At 43.9% G+C, this 23734-nt stretch overlaps 1 protein-coding gene across 1 annotated transcript in view; it reads left to right on the top strand.

Annotated features, from left to right (window-relative positions):
* The window catches only part of CXCL12 (C-X-C motif chemokine ligand 12), a 79819-nt gene that overhangs the window by 34430 nt on the left and 21655 nt on the right, over window positions 1-23734 (top strand). The window contains exon 3 of the mRNA XM_078642768.1: window positions 16826-16912. Within this exon, the coding sequence (XP_078498894.1) occupies window positions 16826-16912 (87 nt within the window). The remainder of the gene's footprint in view (window positions 1-16825; window positions 16913-23734) is intronic.

Here is a 23734-nt window from a genome sequence, read left to right on the forward strand (position 1 = left end):
AAGTCCATAAACGTGAACAACTCTTGCTAATCTTTCTGTGTATGAAGTGTTACTCATGTGGTCAAATGACACACCTCATCAAGAAACCATGAGAAATATTCAAATATAATGGCTTGATACTTATTTCAACTCAACTCAGGAAAAAACAGGAAATAGTTTAGGCATATATAGCATTAGTTATAGTTTTGGTTCATTTTTCTTCCTAACCTCTGAAGTTGCTAATGCGTAGGTGCAGTTTTCATAATTCATAATATTTAAAGCAAGTGGGTTTTTAGAGAAAATAATGCCCTGTGCTAGTGCCCAAACTAACATTAGTACCCTCTGGTGTCAGTCATTTGTTGATCCATAAGATGGGGGGGGGGGGCACACACACAATAAAGAGTCTTCAATTATAACGATAACATAAAAAGATTTCTACTCAGGTCCAGTTTCTTCTTAATCTTCAATCTTCTTTCTTCCGGTCTCCAGTCACGGCCGCTAGCAGAAAGCACCGAGCGCCCAGGCTCCCCTGAGCCAATCACAACGCTGCATTGCCGTGGTTCGGGGCTCGGATGGGGACTGGGAGGCTTTGCATATTCCTCATCAGGCTGTGTAATGCAGCCTGGTGGGGAAGATGCGAAGTGTGCATGACTGGCTGGCTCTAGAGGGCCAGCAAAACAGTCATGTGCACTTACGGAGTGAAAAACACTCCTCCCCCTGTTCTTGCACACCCCGCCCCGCCACTGACTGCAATCAGAATTTTTAAAAATAATATTGATACATTATTATCATTTTATTTTTCCTTTTAAGCAGTGGGGTGACGCTCCTCTGCCTTAGTGGGCGAGCCACCACTGGATACTAGAAGACATCATTACAAGCAAAAGAACCATGTCCTCTTGAAAGCAGCAGGTCAGCTCTCTTTTCTGTGGGCTGCCCTGGCAGCTAGGACTACAAGGAGAGAAAAAGAAGCAGATTACCTGTGCATTGAGGCAACGAAAGCTCATGACTAAAGATTCAGGACAAATTACTGGTTGTGAAGTTTTAGTGCAACAGCCCCTCTACGGTAGTGATTTCAACCGTCTGTATCATCCATTGCCCTCGTAATATGGAGTTGTGCACCTATCATACCCATTGGAACGGAACACAATACAGACTGTGTCGCGTCATATCAAAATATTAACAACACCAAAAATAATAATAGTCACATCATAATAATAGCAGTAACAACAACAGCATTGTTGATGTTACTATTACTATGTCATTTTAATTAATCTCATTGTTTCCTTTCTCTGCTCTTCACTCAGTATCTTAATTCTTCTGTTCTCAAGGTATAAGTTCTCTTCTGGTGACGCAAATTGTGATCCCACGTTGTTTCCTGGGCCCATATCATATATATAGGGCACACCCCCCTGGTCTGCACGATGCACCTATAACAGGGTGCACTCAAGTGCGCTTTAGCCCAAGAATGCGCTGCTCTTTGTGGAACTGCTATCTTGCGCCCAACCTGGGGCAATAGTGATAGGCGGGCAGGCTGATTCAAGTTTCTGGTCCACCTTTCCTACAATTCAAAGGGTCAGAAAATCCCTGCAGGACGGGGCAGCCAGTGAAAGAATAAATGATTGAATGAAGTGATCTGCTAAGCCCGCTGTTAGTCCAAGGAGTGTCCCAGTACTACAGCTGTGAAAAGCAGGCTCACTAAACAAGCCGTGAGCTATGAGAGAAAATAAGAGTTTAAGCTCTTTCCCGAACAGTGATTCATATGAGATGGTGCAAAGAGGCACTGGAAGCCTACTCCAAACTCTACTGCCAAGTGCCGAGCAGGACCACCCACCAGTCCTGGCAAGGAGGCATCTTGGACCCTCTACAAGCAGTGCTGCTGCAGAACAGAGAGGAGTATAATGCAATATCCTAGAAATCAAATAAACAGAACCATGCTTGCAGAAGGCTCGATGAATGACAGTCAGTGCCTTGAATTAAATTATTTTCTTAACGGGAAGCCAATGCCAATCTCTAAGGTAACCAGAAACTGATTCCCTCCCTGGTATGCCAAGGATAATGTGAGCGGCTGCATTCTGCACCACCTGGAGTCTCTGATATTGTACTCTGGAACACTAAGATAGAGGCAGTTTTAATAGTCCAGACTTGATGTTATCAGTGCATGGAATACCTTTCTGTGTGTCTCTAATGGTAAGATGTCCAAAAATGTCCACATTGACCGGAGCAAGTCAAAACAAGTACCCGCCACTGACAGAATCCAGGAGTCCAGAAATAGCCCTTCATCTATTTTAACTACCACCTGTACCCACCTTTGGAGTGATGCTAGGGGACCTCAGTACACCCATCTATGAGGGCACTACTGGGAGGATGCACAGACTGTGTACCACCTCTTTGTAGTGCACAGTCAGTGCACCCCTGAAAGCTCCTTGGCCATTGCTGCAGAATCTATCATATGGCGCAAGCAGAGAGGCAAAGTATTTCCTCATTTACATGGTGCAATCACAGGGGGGAACTGAGGGCCTTTGAAAGGTCCAGCATACGTGCCCTGGTCAAGGTACAAAACAAAGGTATGCAGTTCCTGAGGGGGGGAGAGATAAAAAGGCGAGATCCTAAGCAGGAAAAAACACAGGTATCTAACGAAAGGAGGGAAGGGAAATCCTTCCTTTCGGAATGATGACCTTCACACACCCAGCCCGCTGGGTGTCATGCTTCATCATTGGACATGCTCCTCGTCGGGTCGGCGCTGCAATACCCGGCGGGCACCCTATGCATGGACTCTTTGGCTGAGATCTTTTTTCCTTGCCGTTTGGTGCAGTGCGTGTGAGGGGCCTGTAGAAGTGCAGATGTGTGAGTCAAGTAGCCGGCAGGGAGGCGGGGTTGCACCTCACACAGCAGTTATGCTGCGCCCCACGGCCTCCTTTTGCCTCCACTGATTGGCTGGCGGGCACGTGACCCTGTGGCGCTTGGTAGCGCTTCCGGGTCTCGCGTCTAAAACATCGGGGAAGCGGGTCAGAACCGGCTTACAGTGCAAATGGCTTTAAAAAGGCGGTGGGGCGGCGGGAGCAGTCTCTTTTTCCGCCACTCCACATCCAGCCACCTGCAGGACGCAGGGCCTCAATTGGAGGCCCCAATGAGAACGTTACACAAATTGCACCCCCAGGCACTTTGTAATATACGGCCCCAGATCTTTGCTGCCCTTTGTCTTTAATATGTACTGTCCTGAGTGTCTGTGCATGGCTCATCTCAAAGTATCCACTCTCTTTGTGTTCTCCCGTCAATAATATCCTTAAAGCTTTAGATCTCTGCTGTTCACAGGACTTCTGAGCTATGTTCCCTTCACACTCTCTTTCTCTCCTGTCTTCGCATTCCTTAATCTCTGCTCTCCTTACAGTATTCAATGTTTCATGCCCATCAGGGCTGGGTGTAGTGTTGGTGACACCCGGTGCAACAATCTTTATTGGAGCTACCCCCCCAAAAACAAACCTTTTTATATTTAGTGTATGTTTGTGCATAGTACGTGGATGTGTGTGCATGTGTTGACGTTGTATATATTTGGTATGTGTTTAATTGTGTGTGTATTGTGGGTGCATGTGTGTATTTGTCAAAGGAAACTTGCATGTGCAGGAATTAAAGATTGCAGTGTAGGGTTTGAGTTTTTCTGTACTTTGCAAATGGTTCTAACTTCCAGTTGTTAAAAAAAATGTCCTGTGTCTCAGTCTGGATAAATATACCACTATTAACAAAATAAAGACATCTCTAGCTCAGAATTAGTGCAATGCCCTCTCAATGATCTGAGCTCCCAAGTGTGTGAAAACAAACCACTGTAGTCACAACACCAGTAAAAAACGTACAACACTGGGAGATAGCTCAGAAAGTGTATGTGTGTATGCACTTATTTATGTGTGTTTGTGGACACATCTTTACATATGTTCTTGTGCCCCAGGATTATATTGCATGGCTGTGTTAACACGCATGTACATGTGTGCCAATATCTGTGCATGTCCGCCCCTGAGCCTGGAATTCTTGGCACTCCCTCACCACTCCACCACACACGCCTTCTTCATCAATTTCTTCTTTTAGCCACAGACAGAGGATAGTGGGTGCATCAAGCCAGAGTTTTCCCTCTTTGCTCAGTGCACTGTGCGATGGCACGGGTCTCACTGCCCTAAAGCCGAGACTGCTGCCATACCAACTTGCAGACTTCCTAGTGTCTGTTGTGTTCATGGTTGCTGAACTTCCTAATGTTCCGACATCTCTGATCTGATCTCCTCCAGTCTTTGCTCTTTTCACAGTCTCTGGTCTCTGCTTACATCTTAGTCTCTTACCTCTGCTCGCCTTCCGTTCTCTGATCTTTTCTTTCCTCACAGTCTCTGATCTGTTCTTTTTTCATAGTCTCTTACCTGTTTTCACCTCATGTTCTCTGATCCTTGCTTTCATCATACTCTTTTCTTTACTTGCCTCACATTATCTGATCTTAGCTTCCCTCACAGAATCTGATCTCTGACCTCATCATAGTCTCTTACCTCTAGGTGCCTCACATGCTCTTATCTTTACTACTCTCACGATTTCTGATTTCATCACTATCTTTCCTTTACTCTCCTCACCTTGTGCGATCTTTGCTAACCTCATAGTCTCTGGTGTCTACTTTCATCATAGTATCTTACCTCTGCTCACTTCATGTGTTCTAATCTTTGCTCCCCTCGCAGTCTCTGCTTTTATCATAGTCTCCTACCTCTACTCGCCTCATGTTCTCTGATCTTTGCTAACCTCACAGTCTCTGACCTCTACTTTCATCATAGTCTCCTACCTCTACTCACCTCATGTCCTCTGATCTTTGCTAACCTCACATTCTGACCTCTACTTTCATCATAGTCTCTTACCTCTACTTGCCTCATTTTCTCTGATCTTTGCTAACCTCACATTCTCTGATGTCTGCTTTAATCATAGTCTCTTACCTTTAATCCCCTCATGTTCTCTGATCTTTGCTAATCTCACCGTCTCTGACCTCTACTTTCATTATTGTCTCTTACCTCTACTCGCCTCATGTCCTCCGATCTTTGCTAACCTCAAATTCTCTGATGTCTTCTTTCATCATAGTCTCTTACCTTTACTCGCCTCATGTCCTCTGATCTTTGCTGACCTCACAATCTCTGACATCTGCTTTCATTATAGTCTCTTACCTTTACTTGCCTCATGTCCTCTGATCTTTGTTAACCTCACAGTCTCAGACCTCTACTTTCATCATAGTCTCTGTTCTCCTCGTGTGTTCTGATATTTTCTTCTCTCAGTCTCTGACCTCTGCTTTCATTATGATCTTTTACCTCTACTCGCCTCATGTTTTCTGATCTTGGATACTCTAACAATCTCTGGTCTGTGCTGTCCACAGTGTGTCTGATCCCTGTTGTTCTCATAGTTGTCCTCTGTCTCTGGTCATTTCACTTCTCAATCTCTCTAATCAGTGTTACTCAAAGTATATCTGATGTTTCTCCTTATAGTCATTGATTTCTTCTTTCCACATAATTTCTCGGTCCCTGAAGCACTCACTTTCTTTCAACCGTTGTTATCCTCAGAATCTCTGAGCTGTTCGGACGTTCCCTGATCGCATGTTCTCTAATCTTTGCACGTGTTACAACCTCTTATATCTTAGAATTTTGCACAGTCCCTGACCTCTGTGCTCTGCACATTCTTTTATATCTGCCTGCCCCACTGCGCCTTCTGCCTGATATTGTATGGAACTCTGTGCAAAGCTCAGTATCATCCATTTGCATATCTTCATGGCGCTATGGGTTGTTGAATTGGTGATATGCTTTTCTGTGCATGTGTCAAAGGAGTCAGTGTGTGTATCAAACCTAGGCATTTTAAGACAACATCGAGGGAATTAAGATTGCAATGTACAAGAACAACAAGGACAAAAAATGTTAAAAAGTTGTGTTATTTTTAATTAGACATATATAGAAAAATTACAATATATATTCAACATAAACCAATAATACATAATTAATTACATAAAATCATATACAATTTATCAAAATAATCAAATTTAAAATCAAACAGTGGCATTCATTAGTATCTACGCGCGTTTCGGCGTTGGAGCAACGCCTTCTTCAAGAGCCACGGATATTTCTGAAAAGAAACATAAAAATATAATTATGTTTCTTTTCAGAAATTTGATTATTTTAATAAATTGTATATGATTTTATGTAATTAATTATGTATTATTGGTTAATGTTGAATATATATTGTAATTTTTTTATATATGTCTAATTAAAAATAACACAACTTTTTAAAAAATGTTGTCCTTGTTGTTCTCGTACATTGCAATCTTAATTCCCTCGATGTTGTCTTAAAATGCCTAGGTTCGATACACACATTATGTTTTCCCTGTCCTAGGAATTGTATTCATTTTCTACAGGGGGCCCTTGTTTTTTCACATCAAAGGAGTCAGTGTCCTTGTGTCCATCAGCCAAGTGCCTCTGTTCATCCTTAGAGTCTGTACCGCACTGTACACGCTCTGTGTCCCTCAGTGTGCGTGTCTCTGGGACCATATCCTAAAGTCTGTAAATTAGCCTTATGGTCTTCAAGTGCCCGTCTGCATGACCCACAGTCCACATCTATGTGTCAGTATCCCTATACTCAGGGCCACTAGAATTATGCAGCATAAGTAGGCCAAATTATGTGGCAGGGTTCAGCAAATTATGCTGCAGGATATGGCAAATCATGCGGCATAATGTGGTTCATTTGTAAGAAGTATTAATCCATTATTTTACTCTTTTTACACTTGTTACCAAACTCTGAGCATTGGATGCACCTCATTAGTACCAGTTTAACACCCACATATAGCAATAAGCAACAGGAAGATGACCAGTCAACCTTTGCAAAAGGCCTTCCACTACACAGCAACATGTGCTGCTGCACTTTTATTAACTTTTGAACCATTTAAGATACAGCCAATATTTTTTGTTTACATCTGCAGACTATGTAGTAGATGATGGATTATGTGGCAAATGCAGCAAACCTATAATTATGTGAAAATGGCAGTGGCTGCACAATCGCATAGTTCTATTGGCCCTGCCTATGCCTCTGTTGATAGGTGTGTGCCCATCTTATTGTGTCTATGTCAACATGTGACTGTCCCAGTTTTCCTGATTTATTGCCTCAAGTTCAATGTCTGTTTTCCATGTCCATATCTCTGTTGGTGCTTGTCCATGTGCATGTAAGTGTCAGTGCTCCCGTGTCTTCCCATGTTCGTTGCTCTAATGCACAGATTGAATTTATTAGATTATATTAATCCTGAAGACAATAGCAACATAATACTTCCAAGTGGTTTCAAAGCGCTGTTAGTGACCGAGAATAAAGCAATTAAACAACTAGTAGTTGGTTTTACTTTCTCCACTGCCCATCATCTTTATACATAAGTTTACAAACCACACTTTGGCACACTCAACATTCACATGACACTTCGATGTCTCCTTACTGCCAGAAAGAAGCCAAATTCCGATAAAGTTCCTTGCACTGGGGCAACTTCGTGTCTCCTGAACGCGATAAACAATGGGCAATCTAGAGTTGTGTGATCCCTTACCAGGTCACTACCCTTTTCCTAAGCTTGGGAGGTAGCCAGCTGCTAGTGCATAACCCATCATGCCAGTGGCAGGCACCCTACCTGGGAGACAGACTCACCTGGCCTGGCATTTACCCACCCGGGAACCCTTTTTGTTTACTTATCACCTCCTTTATTACCTCCATCCTGTTAACGAGCTAAAAAGTTCACTTTGTAAAAAATATGTGCTGGGGAAAAGATTTTGCAGGTTATTTTCTCATCTCTGCTTTCTGTTTGTCCCCGTTTTCCTACATTCTCTTTCTCCATTGTCTGCCGCTCTTGTTCTTTGTCAAAGTTTGATGATGAAAAATAAGTCACAGTCCCCAATATTGTGCCCAGGGTCTGTATGCTGCCTCAAATTAAGCACTGGTTCTGTTTTTGGCGCTGGTGGCCATGGGGCCAATCACAGAGGGCGTTCCTGCACTCTTCCCAAACCCCCACAATGCTTTTCGTGCAGGAGTTCACCATAGATTTAAACATTAGTTTGGGCGTCAAATAAACAAATCCCAGGGAGTTTGAATCAGTGGAACCCAATGTTGAACTTTTTATGTTTTTGTTGGTATTTTTGTGGTTAAAGGCGAAAGCGCATTAATTTCCACTTCGCCGATAATGTGAAGGCAGTGTCTCCACACATGAGTTACAGTGCTTTTATTCCCTGACTAATGCATGTTTTGCATGATCCAGAGGTTGAAGAAACACTGATAGAAAAAAATATTTAACGGCGTTTAACAGAGGCAATACTCCGGTCACTGTAACCGGATCCTTCAGATGGAGGAATAATACAGATGTGGGTTTCTGCTGACTTCTACAAAGACTTCCCGGAACAATGCTCTGTGTTTTTTCGATACTTTGCCAAATTTGGCCAGATTATGGGCAGAAGTTGTAGAATTTTTTTCATATAAATCACAAATGTTACTTTTTTTCTTCATAAATGTAAAAGGGCTACAATTGTCATGGACGTCAATCCATGAGACTTAATTTTTTTTTTTTAATTCAGGGTATTATTTACACGCAGAAATGCAACTTTTCTGTGACTATTTCGGTAAAGAATTCATCAGTTAGATACTTTTTTCAGTGCATAAAGAAGACGTGCTTTTCCAGTTGAATCAAACCAGTTTGTATGTTTTATATAAAGTAAAAAAAAGTCGTGTTGCACTGTTTGCTGCAGGGACCGGAGACTTTTGTGCACCAATTATTGATTTCGTGTTGCCAGCCTGCCTCTGACCAGGTACGTAGGTGACAATTATAACTCAGATGAGCTCTGTCTCGAGATCCGAACGCTTCTCTCGTCAGTTCTGGAATTTTCCATGGAAAACAAAAGCAGCGTTGGATGCTGGTGAGCTGGCGGGCTTCAAGTTCTCGCGCCCAAACAATGTGACCATCTCCTGTAGCATTGTAAGTTAACACAGGGTGTGTTTTACAATCGAGGCAACGGAGAAGAGCAATCATCTTAACACAAAAGTAGGATGACGTAATAAAACATCACACAGCGCGACGGGAAAACGCGGCAGTGTAAAGTTGACGACAATGCGAATTACACGCATAGCACCATAAATAAAACACCCTCAAGCGCGATTTGCAAACATGAGCGGTTTAACACGTCAGATAATGTGATTAACTGAGATGGACATGTAAACAGCTCACAATAAGATAATAATGAAAACAGCAGACATTGTGATTTACTCGTGTGGTAATATAAAACAGCGCGCGATGTGATATATGTAAATAGTAGTACGACCGACAAACAGCACACACTGTGATGAATTGCTAGGGAGGTACTATAAAACGTGACACGCTGTGATTTGTGGTCGTGACACTATAAAGCGCGCGCTGATTTACTAGCGCGCTGATAGGCAGCAGCCTGCAGCAGAACACTACAAATCATTTCAAGATGGCTGCTGCCAGGAAGCGTTGCTGGACCGCTATGTTCATGTACCCGCTTTGGTACTGCTTGTCTGATTTGTTGTGACATTCAGGAGTGTTGTAAGTCATGTTGTACAGCAAGTCTGTTCTTCCATCTCTGCTCTGGGTCGTAAAGCATCCCAAAGGTTTACCAAAGATATCCCCCGGCCTGTGCTGACTTTAAAACAGAGAGCTCAGGCAACTAACCAAACTAGGATGAGGTCTTCGTGGGTGACTACCCTACTAGGTTCGGTGAGTTTATACTTCCAAGTTTCCTGCACTTAGTGCAGAGTAACTCCTCAAGGATCCTGATTGAGGCCTCTGCCCAGTATGTGATTAACCAAAGTGTGGTAAGGAAATAGCCCTAGGGCTCCACCTTGTGGTGACAGTACATTGCAATGAAGGCCTGAAACATTAATTATATTCCGAGTATGGGGAGAGCACAAGAGGCACTATCACATTTTTCTTGAAGCACAGAAATCTGTGTACTGTTCCTCCCTCTTTAGCTGCGAGGGAATTGATACAAATATATGTCTTGGAGAGACTGCATGAAAAGGCTATCTTTGCAAATTGTAGACAGTCTATAAAGTCTCTATGAAGTCTCCTGCAACCCCTGGTTCTCACTGGCTTTCTCTGCTATCGCTCAATAATGTAGATGTTTTTCTATCTCTCTGTCATGCCCTCACCCTCTTACTGTACTCAAACCCCCCTAACAGTTACCTGATCGACTAGCCTGTTACTACCTGCCCTCCCTCGCTCCACCATCACCTTTACTTCTAAACCCCTCTCTATTTGCTAACAGGACACCGAAGGTTGTCTATCCACAACACACTATCATTTTTAGGTGGATCGTTCTATCCTCAAGTGGGCCTCTTCATTCAGCCATCTTGCCTCTGAATTCCCATCTGGTGGGCCTTCTTTCCCATCTGTGCGCCACACTCCTCTCCATCCCGCCATCACCTTTGGGCAACATACAATAAATCAACGTAACATCAGAACCTTTTCCCCTGAGTGTCCAGCAGACTCTCATTTGGTCCTCTTCCCTCTTTTGACCTATTTCTCAGTTAAGGATACTTCTCCACTCCTATGCAGAAGATTCCAAAATAAATTTCATGTACTTGTTATATTCACATAATGCTGTTCATTTCTCATTATGCTTGTTATATGAAATTCCAGAAATTATGCCATAACACCACATAATGTAATTACGCGCTTTTCGAGGAAAGATTTTTCTGCGAGTGCGCTGGAAGAACACGAATGGGCAGAATGCAAGTGGCCGCTGCTTGTATAACTTTTGTTTTTTTGTGTTATTTTTCTTTCATCAAAATTCTTTCTTACATAAATGTTCTATGTGAGTGCATTTCACATTAATATATATTGCTAAATAATTGATTTGCAGTTCACATAACGGAGATCAGCAGGACTGAAACCATAAGAGCCCCATCCATGCTTCTAACTCTGTCCCAAAATCATAAATGAAGAGATGCTCTACCGGAATGTCCTACTACACTCCCATGGCTCTCTGATATTCTCAACAATTAAGAAAATGGTTGAAATGTGATAATTTTTAAAAGTACATCATGCAGTTTTGTGCAAGCAGTCAATGATCCTAGCAGTGCTCATCTCAGTGTTAACACATGTAAATAATAAAATATATAATTATGTGGTTCAAACACTAGACAGTTCAGCCGCATACAATGTGGATTATTTGCTATCACAGAATGCACAAAGAAAGCCTCCTTCTGCGTAAAATTTCAATATTGACCACACTTTCAGCTGTCTGTAGCAACATGGCAGTACAGTACCAAATTCTCCCTCACGTTATCTCTCGTTTGACTCATACCAACCCTAATTTTTTCTACTCTGATTCTCTTTCTCACTAATCCTTCTTTGCAGGCTCTTCTCTCCCCCATATCTCCTTTACTCTTCCCAGACCTCGACTTACTACTGTGATCTCCCAATGAACACACCTGTTTTTCTTCCTTCTTCTATCCCTCCATTACTCTATTCGATCCAACTTTCAGACTCACACGTCCTTTGCTCAAATTGACTCATTCCTCCCTATACTAATACGAATACTATACTCATCTTTCCCTATACTAATCCACCACTAATCCTTTTGGGTCCTAGAGGCTGAAAAGCGCTTCAACGCCTCGTCGGGGGTAGTAAGCATCATATACATACAGTTACAATTTCATTGCAACTCCACACACAGTGTTTGTAGTTTTTGAGATCCAGCTATTCTGGCTGTGTGAGCCCAGATCTGTTTCCCATGGGGTTCAAAAGGTATTCCAAGCTGCCTTTATCTGTGGCTTGTAGAATTGGCGTCCCCTGAGGCCTGCAGTATTAACTAATCTGTATTGTGTTTCACAAACACAGGATTCTTTGCTCTCCCCAAGGCATGCAGGTTCTTGCAACAAACAAAACCTGCCCACATCCTGTGTCACAGTGAATCCCAACAGGATGCTCCCTTTCCAAGCAGTGAAAGCCCACCTTGTATCCAAGCAGTGACATGCCATGCTAAGCATAGCTAAAATGAGTCTAATGAGTACAAATGTTTTGACAGATTTCTTAGGTTTCATTGTGACTTCTTGTAAATTGTAGATCCCTTTTTGCTGTGTTCATGGAATTTCAAGTTGTATTTAGACTCCTTTATGTTGCGTTCAGATCTCACTGAGAGGTGTTTAAATTCCTTTACGGTATAGGTGAATTCTTTGGTGTTGTGTTTAGAACGTACTTTTTGGTGTTGTTTAAAATTCATTTGTTGAGTAGGACTCAGGCACATGCCTTTCCCTATGTTTTAAGTGTCTCCTTCCTGTATTATTATTTTTTTTTTTGCTACCTATGTTTTACTCCAATATCACAGACGCAACCGTGTGAGACGTCTACAAACAGGAACAAGCATTAGAAATGCAATCGGGCTCGGATTTATTTGAGTTTGAGCTAATGGCATTGTAAATGCCAATGTCTTTTTGCCATGTGTTATGGAGTGTGTGCATGTGGTGTGTAGTGGAAGTATGTTGGTTGAATTGTAATTTTACCAATGGTGGCATGCTGTGCTTTATATGAATATGTTTAAAAGTAAAGTGTACCATACTGCGATTGCTTGGTGGAAAAGTGCACTGCCGGCTGGAGGTGTGTGTGCCTGGTGGAAGGGTGCACTGACGGCTGGTGGGTGTGTGCTTGGTAAAAGCGTGCACAGATGGATGATGGCTGTTGGTGTTTGTGCATGGTGAAAGCATTCATTGACGGCTGGGGGTGTGTTGTTGTGTGTGTTGTTTTCTGTGTGCTGGTGAGTGTGTGCTGGTGAGTCTGTGGGGGTGAGCCTGGGGAGTGAGTGTGGTGGTGAGTGTGTTGTGTTGAGTGGTGACAAGTGTGTGGTGTTGAGAGACTGAGGTGTGTGGTTTGTGTGTGCGTTATGTGTGTGTGGTGTATGTGTGTGTGGTGTTTTCTGCACACTCACACACTGCCCCGTAACATTCACACACTGCTCACCCGCACACTCCCAATGTCACCCTGCATAGTCACACACTGTCACATAGTCTCACACTCAGCAGCACACAGCACTCAACAGCACTCTGCCCTCAACAGCACTCTGCCCTCAACAGCACTCTGCAATCAACAGCACTCAACAGCACTCTGCCCTCAACAGTACACAGCACTCTGCCCTCAACAGCACACAGCACTCTGCCCTCAAAAGCACACAGCACTCTGCCCTCAACAGCACACATCACTCTGCCCTCAACAGCACACAGCACTCAACAACACACAGCACTGCACTCAACAGCACTCTGCCCTCAACAGCACTCTGTCCGCAACAGCACTCTGCCCTCAACAGCCCTCTGCCCTCAACAGCACTCTGCCCTCAACAGCACTTAACAGCACTCTGCCCTCAACAGCACTTAACAGCACTCTGCACTCAACAGCATTCTGCACTCTGCACTCAACAGGATTCTGCACTCTGCACTCAGCAGCATTCTGCACTCTGCACTCAACAGCACTCTGCACTCAACAGCATTCTGCACTCAACAGCACTCTGCACTCAACAGCACTCTGCACTCAACAGCACTCTGCACTCAACAGCACTCTGCACTCAACAGCACTCAACAGCACACTGCACTCAACAGCACTCTGCATTCAACAGCACTCTGCACTCTGCACTCAACAGCACTCTGCCCCCAACTGCACTCTGCCCCCAACAACACTCTGCCCCCAACAGCACTCTGCCCCCAACAGCACTCTGCCCCCAACAGCACTCTGCCCCCAACATCACTCTGCCCCCAACAGCACTCTGCCCCCAACAGCAGTCTGCCCTCAACAGCACTCTGCCCTCAACAGCACACAGCACTCATCAGCACCCAGCACATAACAGCACTCAACAGCACACAGCACTCAAACAGCACACAGCACTCAACAGCACACAGCACTCAACAGCACACAGCACTCAACAGCACTCTGGCCTCAACAGCACTCTGGCCTCAACAGCACTCTGGCCTCAACAGCACTTTGCCCTCAACAGCACTCTGCACTCAACAGCACTCTGCCCCTAACAGCACTCTGCCCCCAACAGCACTCTGCCCCCAACAGCACTCTGCCCCCAACAGCACTCTGCCCCCAACAGCAATCTGCCCCCAACAGCACTCTGCCCTCAACAGCACTCTGCCCTCAACAGCACTCTGCCCTCAACAGCACTCTGCCCTCAACAGCACTCTGCCCTCAACAGCACACAGCACTCATCAGCACCCAGCACATAACAGCACTCAACAGCACACAGCACTCAACAGCACACAGCACTCAACAGCACACAGCACTCAACAGCACACAGCACTCAACAGCACACAGCACTCAACAGCACACAGCACTCTGCCCTCAACAGCACACAGCAATCATCAGCACCCAGCACATAACAACACTCAACAGCACACAGCACTCAACAGCACACAGCACTCAACAGCACACAGCACTCAACAGCACACAGCACTCAACAGCACTCTGCACTCAACAGCACTCTGCCCCCAACTGCACTCTGCCCCCAACAACACTCTGCCCCCAACAGCACTCTGCCCCCAACAGCACTCTGCCCCCAACAGCACTCTGCCCCCAACAGCACTCTGCCCCCAACATCACTCTGCCCCCAACAGCACTCTGCCCCCAACAGCAGTCTGCCCTCAACATCACACAGCACTCACCAGCACACAGCACACACTATCAACAGCACACATCACTCTGCACTCAACTGCACTCAGCACTCAACAGCACTCAACTGCCCTATGCCCTCAGCAGCACTCTGCCCTCAACAGCACTCTGCCCTCAACAGCACACAGCACTCAACAGCACACAGCACTCAACAGCACACAGCACTCTGCACTCAACAGCACTCAACAGCACTCTGCACTCAACAGCACACAGCACTCTGCACTCAACAGCACACAGCACTCAACAGCACACAGCACTCAACAGCACACAGCACATAACAGCCCTCTACACATAATTGCCCTCTCCACACGACTGACACCACAAGGGGCATGTAGCGTCTGGCTCGGCGGCGCTGTTGGGAGAGAGTCTGGATGTTAGGCCACCACCGGCCGCGCTGACATCTATCTGTAGCTGGGTAAGATTGCTGCGGATGCTAGATCAAGCTGGAGAGGAAAACGTTTGACTGCCTATCTCTGCGCCCAGCCTCCTACCTATATGGGGCATACATCGGTCCTGAGCCACCCCCCGGATCACTGAGGACCCATCAATATTTATATGCCTGATTTGTTGGGTCTTGGCTGAGGCTATATCCGAAGTGCTGCGCAGTATGAATTACACTGTAAGAAGGAGGTAACCACCTTCACTCGCTAACTTCCCTGCATCGCTCCATTCTTGGGATAATCGCGCTATGACAAACAGATGCGAGTCTACAAAGGGTACCTCCACTGGACATTTTAACCGGTGTCACTTGATATACTAAACGTACCAATGAATGCTTAAGAGTGCAGTGCTAAGACGTGCAAGTGTTTTTTTTTAGTGACAAACACGATGTTGCATTATTCCAAGTGACTCCCACAAATCCAAATTCTCTTCGTAATCATCACTCACCCTCGTAATGCACTATTGCGGTCTGTCCCTTCTTCGGAAAGGTTCGTTCTATTAAAAAACAAGTGGCACTTCAACCGATCGCGAAAGCGATCGTATTGTAAAACAAGAACTACAGTGTGGACGAGCATGTATGAGTCATCTTCTGTGAGCCTCGCCTGCTGCCTCTCGTCATTTAACATTGAACGCGCTCACCGCTGTGAACGCGTTCGCATCATCTGGCTTGCATTACACGGGCACTCTGACAGCTCGTAATTAAGATTAATCACTCTGCCATGCTCGTTCTCGCACACAAAATGCCACATCGGGCACGCGTACATTACTTACAGCCTATCACTTCAAGGCTACTACATACACAGCACAGGGAAGACGAATCACTGACCAGATGCCAGAAAACGCAAAGGAATGTGTGGAATTCCTCTCACCAAGGCCCTTCTTCTTCTTCTTCTTTTTTTTCTTATAACATTAGGATCTCGAAACTCCTCCCCCAGGGGGAGGAGTCCGAGCCCTAAAAAGGGAAATTGTGGACAGATGCTAGTCAGGGAACTCCATTCAGGACTAATTCCTAGCATGAAGCAATGGTGCATGGGCCACAGTAGCAGAAGGGAGTACTAAAGAATAGATCTAAGTGGTGGGACAGCACTCAAAGTACCGTTCAACAGTATCACAGCGATGTTCACTGTTTATAATAATTACCGTGTATTTTTTTTACAAGAACTATTTCTTAATAATAAACACACAAATACATTTATGAATAAGAAAAGAGATTATTTTTTGTAGAAATAATTTTTCTGGCTCCTAAGATGGTGTAAGTTGAGTGAATGTATTTCATTTAATGGCCGTGAAATATGTTCCTTTGAAAGTACTTCTGTACACATATTCGTTAATAACCCCACTACCTTTGGGTTATGGGTTGCCCTAATAGGAGAAATTATATTAAATTCTTTGGAGTGACTAGGGTTGATAGCAGAGAAGTTGTGCTAAGTTGCTTTATTTCCCTGCAGTATGGTAAGAAAGAACTGATGTGCAATAGCAACGCAGAGTTCTGGGTAAGATTTTCACATCCGATCTGTAACACAATGAAGAGGAGATAGGTTTTACTTTACATACACACAATAAAGGTTAATTTTCTTCTTGTATGTTCTTGTACTTGTTAGTGGGCCAGTGGTGTGAGGGTATGATTATTCCAGCACCCCCAACAATATATTTCTATTCATGAATTGAACTAGGCAGTCCTAACTCTATTTTCGTCTTTCTCATTTTTTTCAGTGCAAAACTGAAGAACAGTAGCAGACAGGTGTGCCTGGACCCTAAGATCAAGTGGATTCAAGAGTACCTGGAGAAATTCCTAAACAAGTAAGGAAGGAGCAGGGCCTGCAGCCAGATAGGATAGGGCCAAGCTTCAGGGCTGCTCTACCCCCTACGGACTGCGACAATGCCTAGCCTGTGACCGTGAGAATATGGGCGCAGAGCATAATGGTGCTTATATTGTACAAAATACAGGACCTTCGGCTGAAAGCACTGATACTTCAGACCCTCCCTGCTGCAGGCGGGCTCACCTTCGATGGTTCTTTTTGGTTCTCACTATCTTGTCCATCTCAGTTTGTTACACTCGAGAGGGCCACTGTCCCCGACTAGTTGGAATCTGGCCCTAAGCTCGTCCTCCAGATGACAAAACACATTCTTAGGAAAGAAATACAGGCAAAGGGGGTTTCTCCATGGGAGTGGGGGTGAAGACCTATGTTAAGGCAAAGAACAACTTGAGGGATAATCTGCCTAAACATAGGAGGCAGTGACCACCTGGAAACTGAACCTAATCTTGAGCTGCCAGACCATGAGACACTAAAGAAACTAAAGAGCATATCCTCATTATGTGAGTAATCCACCTAGTGTCGGTAAACCTCACAACATAAGCCTCTACAGTGTCTGGAACCACAGTATAAGAAACGTTCACAGCATGAAGAAAACTAACATTGTCAAAATCCTCCAGGATATCAGGAACACTCTTAACTAAATACCATAAAATGGATTCAAGGACCCTCATTGGCAGGTAGAGGTGTAAAACACAAGAAATTATTGAACACATGAATAAAGCAAGAGTGCTATGATAATCAAAAAGCCTCACGATATAGGAAATCTCAAATTGTGATCAGGTCACACAGTATCTTGAGTGCACACAACATCAGTAATGCTTAAGAGCAATATGAACCTCAGTCGTAGTGCAAACAACTTCTGTGTAAGCAACCTTCACAGCATTAGGGACGCTCAGATTTTTAGGCAGAGAACCCGCTGTCTCAGATTCTCCAGAAAGTGTCAGGAACCTTCTAAGTGTTAGGATCACCCAAATGTATCAACAACCCTAACATTTTAATGAACAGTGATGTTGTGTGATATCTCATGGGCTGGTCATTTCACAGTTCTCTCCATTTATTAAACACAATACTATGGTATTTTGTTCATCCAATAGAGCACTAGAAGGGGCTGTGCAGAAATGCACCCCATCCCTGGCAATGATATGGTTTAGCCTGCTAAATGCAAAAATGTAAGACTGTGTCTCATTCATACCATTTGGACATTTTGTATTGAGCTGAAGAAGCCACACATTACCTGCCTATATTTTTCCGTTGCTTTCCTGGATAATTCAGAGTTGAGCCAGCAGTTATTGTAACATTGTGCGCTAAACCCTAGGCACTAGTGCAATGCATGAAGTTATAAATTCAGGTCCTGGCCTAAAACCTTATTCTCCCTTTTTGCGGGTGACCTTGTAATAAAAGTCACCCGTCTATGCTGCAGTTACTGAGCCATAGGCCAGAGGACTTGGAGCTGGTTCTTATTGCTGTGGATAATCTGAGATCTTTGTGTTACAGCCTAAATACATCCTATGTTCATGAAAGGATAGGTCCCATCACCATAGTTTGCTGTATCAAAAGGGATTTTGAGCACCACGTTATTGCTTCAGTGCGCTTTATGTGGTTATTAGACATCAAAGTGCCTTTTTGTGCACAGCCAACACAGTTGGTTTCACACTTGGTTTTCATGCACATGTTCATGCCGCACTGGGCGCAACCAGACACTAGCCCAATCTAATCCCTTCCTCAAAAACTCTGCATTCCATATATGTTCATTTTCTGTTTTATTACAGCTTATGAAAATTCATGTATTTTCTGAATAATCTATTTTTCCTTTTCATGAAAGCCATAGGAATGTCTGTGTAGCATGCATCTTTGAAAAATATATAGAAATCAATATGTATTCAGCAATTATCCATTATTTAGATGTTATACTTTATTTTTGTATTTGTATGTAGTTTGTAGTAAATATGATATCTTGTGACACGTCAGCAATAAAAACCTTTACATCTGCATGCAGAAGAAAATGCAAATGTATGTCAACATGTTTTTATCAGTGTCTGCCTTCCTTGTAGTTTGGTACATACTTCAGAGAAGCAAGAGTTCACATTGTACGTCCTATAAAAAATATATAAATATACATTTATATCTTTTCTAAAAGCCTTTTTCCTCCTGTTTCTGTGTTTTTCTGAAATGGAATTGCTTGGAAGTTCTTTCCCAGGTGACCAGTGCTCAAAGCTACCTTTACAAACAGCTCTGGAGGCAGGCAGGGGGATTTGCAACAGAGTTGCACGTTTTGACCACAGTAAGGACCTCAGTTTGTAAGATCCATGCAAGCAGCTGGAGTCTTGCTGCAGTGTGGGACAGGAGACATTGTGAAAGTCTGGGACTGTGGCCAAAATATAAACATAACAACAATCTCCCAAAAGCGGGTTCAAATTTTCAAAAGTAAAATCCACTTGGATGGGAAAAGTAATATAGAAAGCAAAAATAAGTCCACTAGAATACAAATTCTTTCATTAAAGGTCAATACGCCTGGCAACCTTTCATTTTCTTTTAATATGTTTGGCAGAATAAGAGTTCTCAAGAGAGAAAAAAACATGTATTTTCACTTTAAATTAAAGTGACTGGGAATGATGCCGGAGAAAGAACCTTGTTTGTGGCTTTGGAATTGGTTGTGTTCCTGCAGAGTTTATCAAGTGGATCAAGTCAAGGCAGACATGTTAGATCTGTCTGCACGACATACAATGATCTCATGTACATGCTCTGACTCTGTGGGTACATGTATGTCGCTGTGGTCAGTCTCTCTTTGTTAGTATTTGCTGTGATTCAATGTTGGTGTGACTTTAGGTCTGTCTGCTACTGTCAATCGACAAACCCTGATCAGTGCTTAATTTTCAGAAGAAGTGTTGGTCCAAAATTTTGCTCAGAAGCTCCAGGCCGGGTTATCGATTATTGGGGGTTACCGAATACCAGGGCTGTGTAGTCTTGATTCCACCTCATGCCTTTTTCATCCGCTACCAGACAATCCCTGAATTTTTATCTCACTTTTTTCTATTTATTTTTCATCCCTGCTTTCTTTCTTCTGTTTTTCTCTTCCTCCTTCTTTCCCCCTTTTGTGTTTTTCTTACTCTGGGCCAAAGTATGATAGGGAAAAATAAGTAATGGTACTGAAAAATGCCAATGGGTCCCATCTGCAACCACCGGCTCAAATTAAGCACTGATCCTGACGTGACACTGTGAGTTGTCAGTTTGGTATTATGGAGCAGTATATGTCAACGAGTAACTTGGTTTTGGTGTGTTGCTGTAAATCAGTGTACTCGTGGTATTGTCAGTGTTTCAGTCAGTGTTGTACTGTGAGCATGTGTATTTCATGATTTACTCTGTTTATGTTTGTGAATATTTCTGAGCCTGCGTATGTTGGTGTGTTACAAGAGTTTGTGTATTTTGGGGTATTATTTATATTTTGTCTTTTTTGCTGTGGTGCTCCCAGTCTGTATATTCAGGTTTGCTTGTGTTGCATATGTTGAGTGTGTTGCTGTGAGCCTCTAAATGACAGTGTATCACTTTTTGTACATGTTTGTTACTTTGAGACTTCTTGTGGGAACATATGAAATTGGGTAGCCACCCAACTCGCACCTTTGTGAATTTTTGTTGCAAAACCTTGTGAGCATTGTGATGTGTGAAATTTGTAAAGTTAAAAAACAAGGGCAGCGTCATGCAGCCTCTGACTCCAGAAGGAACCGTTTACAGTTAAAGGCCACCAAGACAGTGCTGTGCTGTTTGTTACTCTGCAGCCGCCCTATGTTTCAGGCCCAATCCCAGGTGCGGCTTTGAGTTCCGACCCTCTCTGCCCTGTCCAAAGACAGCCTTTGTTTGCCCCGCATCACACCACCCTAGCTTCCCCAGCAACTGCGTCCATCAACCCCACATAAACCCCACACTTTGTTCTGAATCCAAGTAACTGACTTACCTATCCACCTCTCAAATTACTTTCATATTTCACTATACTAACTCAACACTAATCCTTTATGGGTGCCGGAGTAGCGTGCTACTCGCCGAAAAAACGCTTCGCCCCCTCGTCAGGAGTAGTAAGAGCTATATAAATGCAATTACAATTACAATACAATACTCTCAGGGGGAGGGTTACTGTGGGAAGACAAAGATTTCTTGATGCAGGATGTCCTGCCTATGCGATTTCCCACAGCTGGAAAGCCCACCTTGCAATTGGCTGGGTGGTTCTGATTTGACCCCTGCAAAGTCTGTAAAGTTAACCTGACTTCGTTGATCCAACAGTTTGACATTACACAACTTTGATGGTGAAGGTTTTCTCTTGAACCAAATCTGTATATGTTGCTGTGTTACTTTGTGTCTCAAGAGGTTGGTAAAGGTTCTGGGAGTGTGTCTATTTAGCTATTCATTGTGAGTCTGCAGTTTTGGGTATGTCACTGCCTGGATATGTGGATGTATTACTGTCTGCATATGTCAGTGTGTTTTTGTAAGTCTCTTTATGTCGTTATGCTACTCTGTGTCTTTTTATGACAATGTGTTGCAGTCTGCATTTTGTTTTTGCTTTTTGTGTGTATCTTTGTAAGTGTGTTAGTCTGTGTATGTTGAACTCAGTCCCTAAGTGTTGGCTTGTTAGTGTGTTGTTGCCTCTCTGATTATGTAGGCTATGAGTGGAGTGGTGTGGCTCACTGGTTAGAGGCGGCAGACCCGGAAGCAGAGGTCGGCCCGGGACCAGGGTTCGATTCCCGACACGGCAGGGTCTTGGGCCATGGTCAGCGGACTTGAAAATTCTTGCCTTGGTGCCTACTCCAACCATGGGTCCCACTCAGCAACTCTAGGCAATAGCTTGCTTAATCTCTACTAACGGCCCCATCAGCGCCGGGGATGCTTGTCTTCACCTTGGAGATGCCCAGGAGGGACCATCTCACAAGGAAAGCCAGGATGGGTTCCCCAGCGGTATACAGCGCCGGGACGCCCCTTTGCTGGGGCAGCTGTGCGCTTTACAAGTATACGACATTTAACATTTACCGTGTGTCTAAGTTTGTAAATGTCTGAGCTACTATCTGTTTCAGAAATTGTATCTGTCAATGTATTATTATCTGATTCATTTAGTAAATGCTCTATGTTACTGTGTGTCTTTGAACTTGTATATTGGTTTTACTCTGTGAGTCAATTGTAGATTTATGTTTGAATTATGGGATGTCAAACATTTGTTCTTTCTACTCTCCAGTCTGTCTTCCTCCCTGTCTCCATAACAGCGAAACATTTACCCAGAGTCCTCTCTGGCACATGTACTCCCCTTTAGCCTGATGCTCTGGATTTGGTCTTCAGCTTATATTTTGAGGGGTCTGGTCCCTTAGGTGTAGTCTTGTTTCATAGACATTCCCACTTCCACTCACTTTTTCTTGTTTCAGAGTTTGGCTCAGGAAAGGCCCTCTGCTCACACTATTGAATCAACTGCATATAAAACGCCATGTTATAAACGGCTCCTTCAACGCAGTTGAGTGATTGCTGAATTAAAAGAGGAGGGTCTGAGGGGGCTCATATTTTCCTCTGCTACCATTCATTTGGGCTGCACCAGGTCAACATTCAGGAAATGGTTGCTACACCATGTCAGCATTCAGGAAATGGCGGCTGAACCAGGTCAGCATTCAGAAATGTGGCTACACCAGGTCAGCATTCAGGAAATTGCGGCTACACTCGGTCAGCTTTCAGAAATGGCGTCTACACCAGGTCAGCATTCAGGAAATGGCGACTACACCAGGTCAGCTTTCAGAAAATGGCGGCTACACTCGGTCAGCATTCAGAAATGGCGGCTACACCAGGTCAGCTTTCAGAAAATGGCGGCTACACTCGGTCAGTATTCAGAAATGGCGGCTACACCAGGTCAGCATTAAGGAAATTAAGGGCTCTCTGTAGAAAACCTTTATCAGTCCTTTAGGTGCCAGAATGTTCACTGAGGGAGTGGGAATCCTGACTGTCCAGGCTCAAACAGGCAATGAATAGGGCCACTTGTATGTTTTCACGACATGTACAAACACATAAACATGCTATAGGTGTGCATATGGACAACCTGGGTGTGCTGCAACTATTTCCATTCATGTGTGTCTGGTGTACCTGACATTTGAGGTCTCTTATCAGCATGGGTATAGGCTCGCCTACAAGCCCTAGATAGTGGAATTGACATCCTACAACTTTGATCCCAGTGACACTAAAGAATTGTCCCTTCCTCACACCTGTAGACCATAAACAGTCTGTTGCTGAAGGCCTGGGGCAAGCGCATGCAGTAGGGAAGTAAATATGGCCCGTAGAGCCATATGTATTTCCAGTTCTTGCTGCTGCCTTCATGACTCATGAGACCAGGGTATTGAGAGAAAAGTCAAGGGGTAAGACAGGTTAAACCATTAATAGTATCTGCTATATTTTCCTATCTCTTATTGGTGCTCAGCCATCATTCACATTTTGATTCCTCCCACCACAACACATAGCATGCGGCAATAGGCCAGCCCCTTCAGCCATTGCTTCTTTTACTCATTGAGTGATGGCCCGTTGTCTAATCACATGTGCACATCTTCCCAAACAAAAGGCCACGTCCCTCTCCCCTTGTTTTTTTAAATTTCCATTATGTATTCATTTGTAGTCATTCTTGTGTGTTTAAACAATTTTCCATGGTTATGTTAACTCAAAGCCAATAGTGTTTTCTGTATTCGCCAATAACGCTTGTATTTTTCCGTGATATGCATTTAAACTATCAAGGGTTTCTATACCAGGTGTAAGTACACCGTTCTGCTAGGAAGCACCCATACTGTTCTATTAGAGC

Source organism: Lissotriton helveticus, chromosome 5_1 (assembly GCF_964261635.1).
Source record: "Lissotriton helveticus chromosome 5_1, aLisHel1.1, whole genome shotgun sequence".
NCBI classification, from domain to species: domain Eukaryota; kingdom Metazoa; phylum Chordata; class Amphibia; order Caudata; family Salamandridae; genus Lissotriton; species Lissotriton helveticus.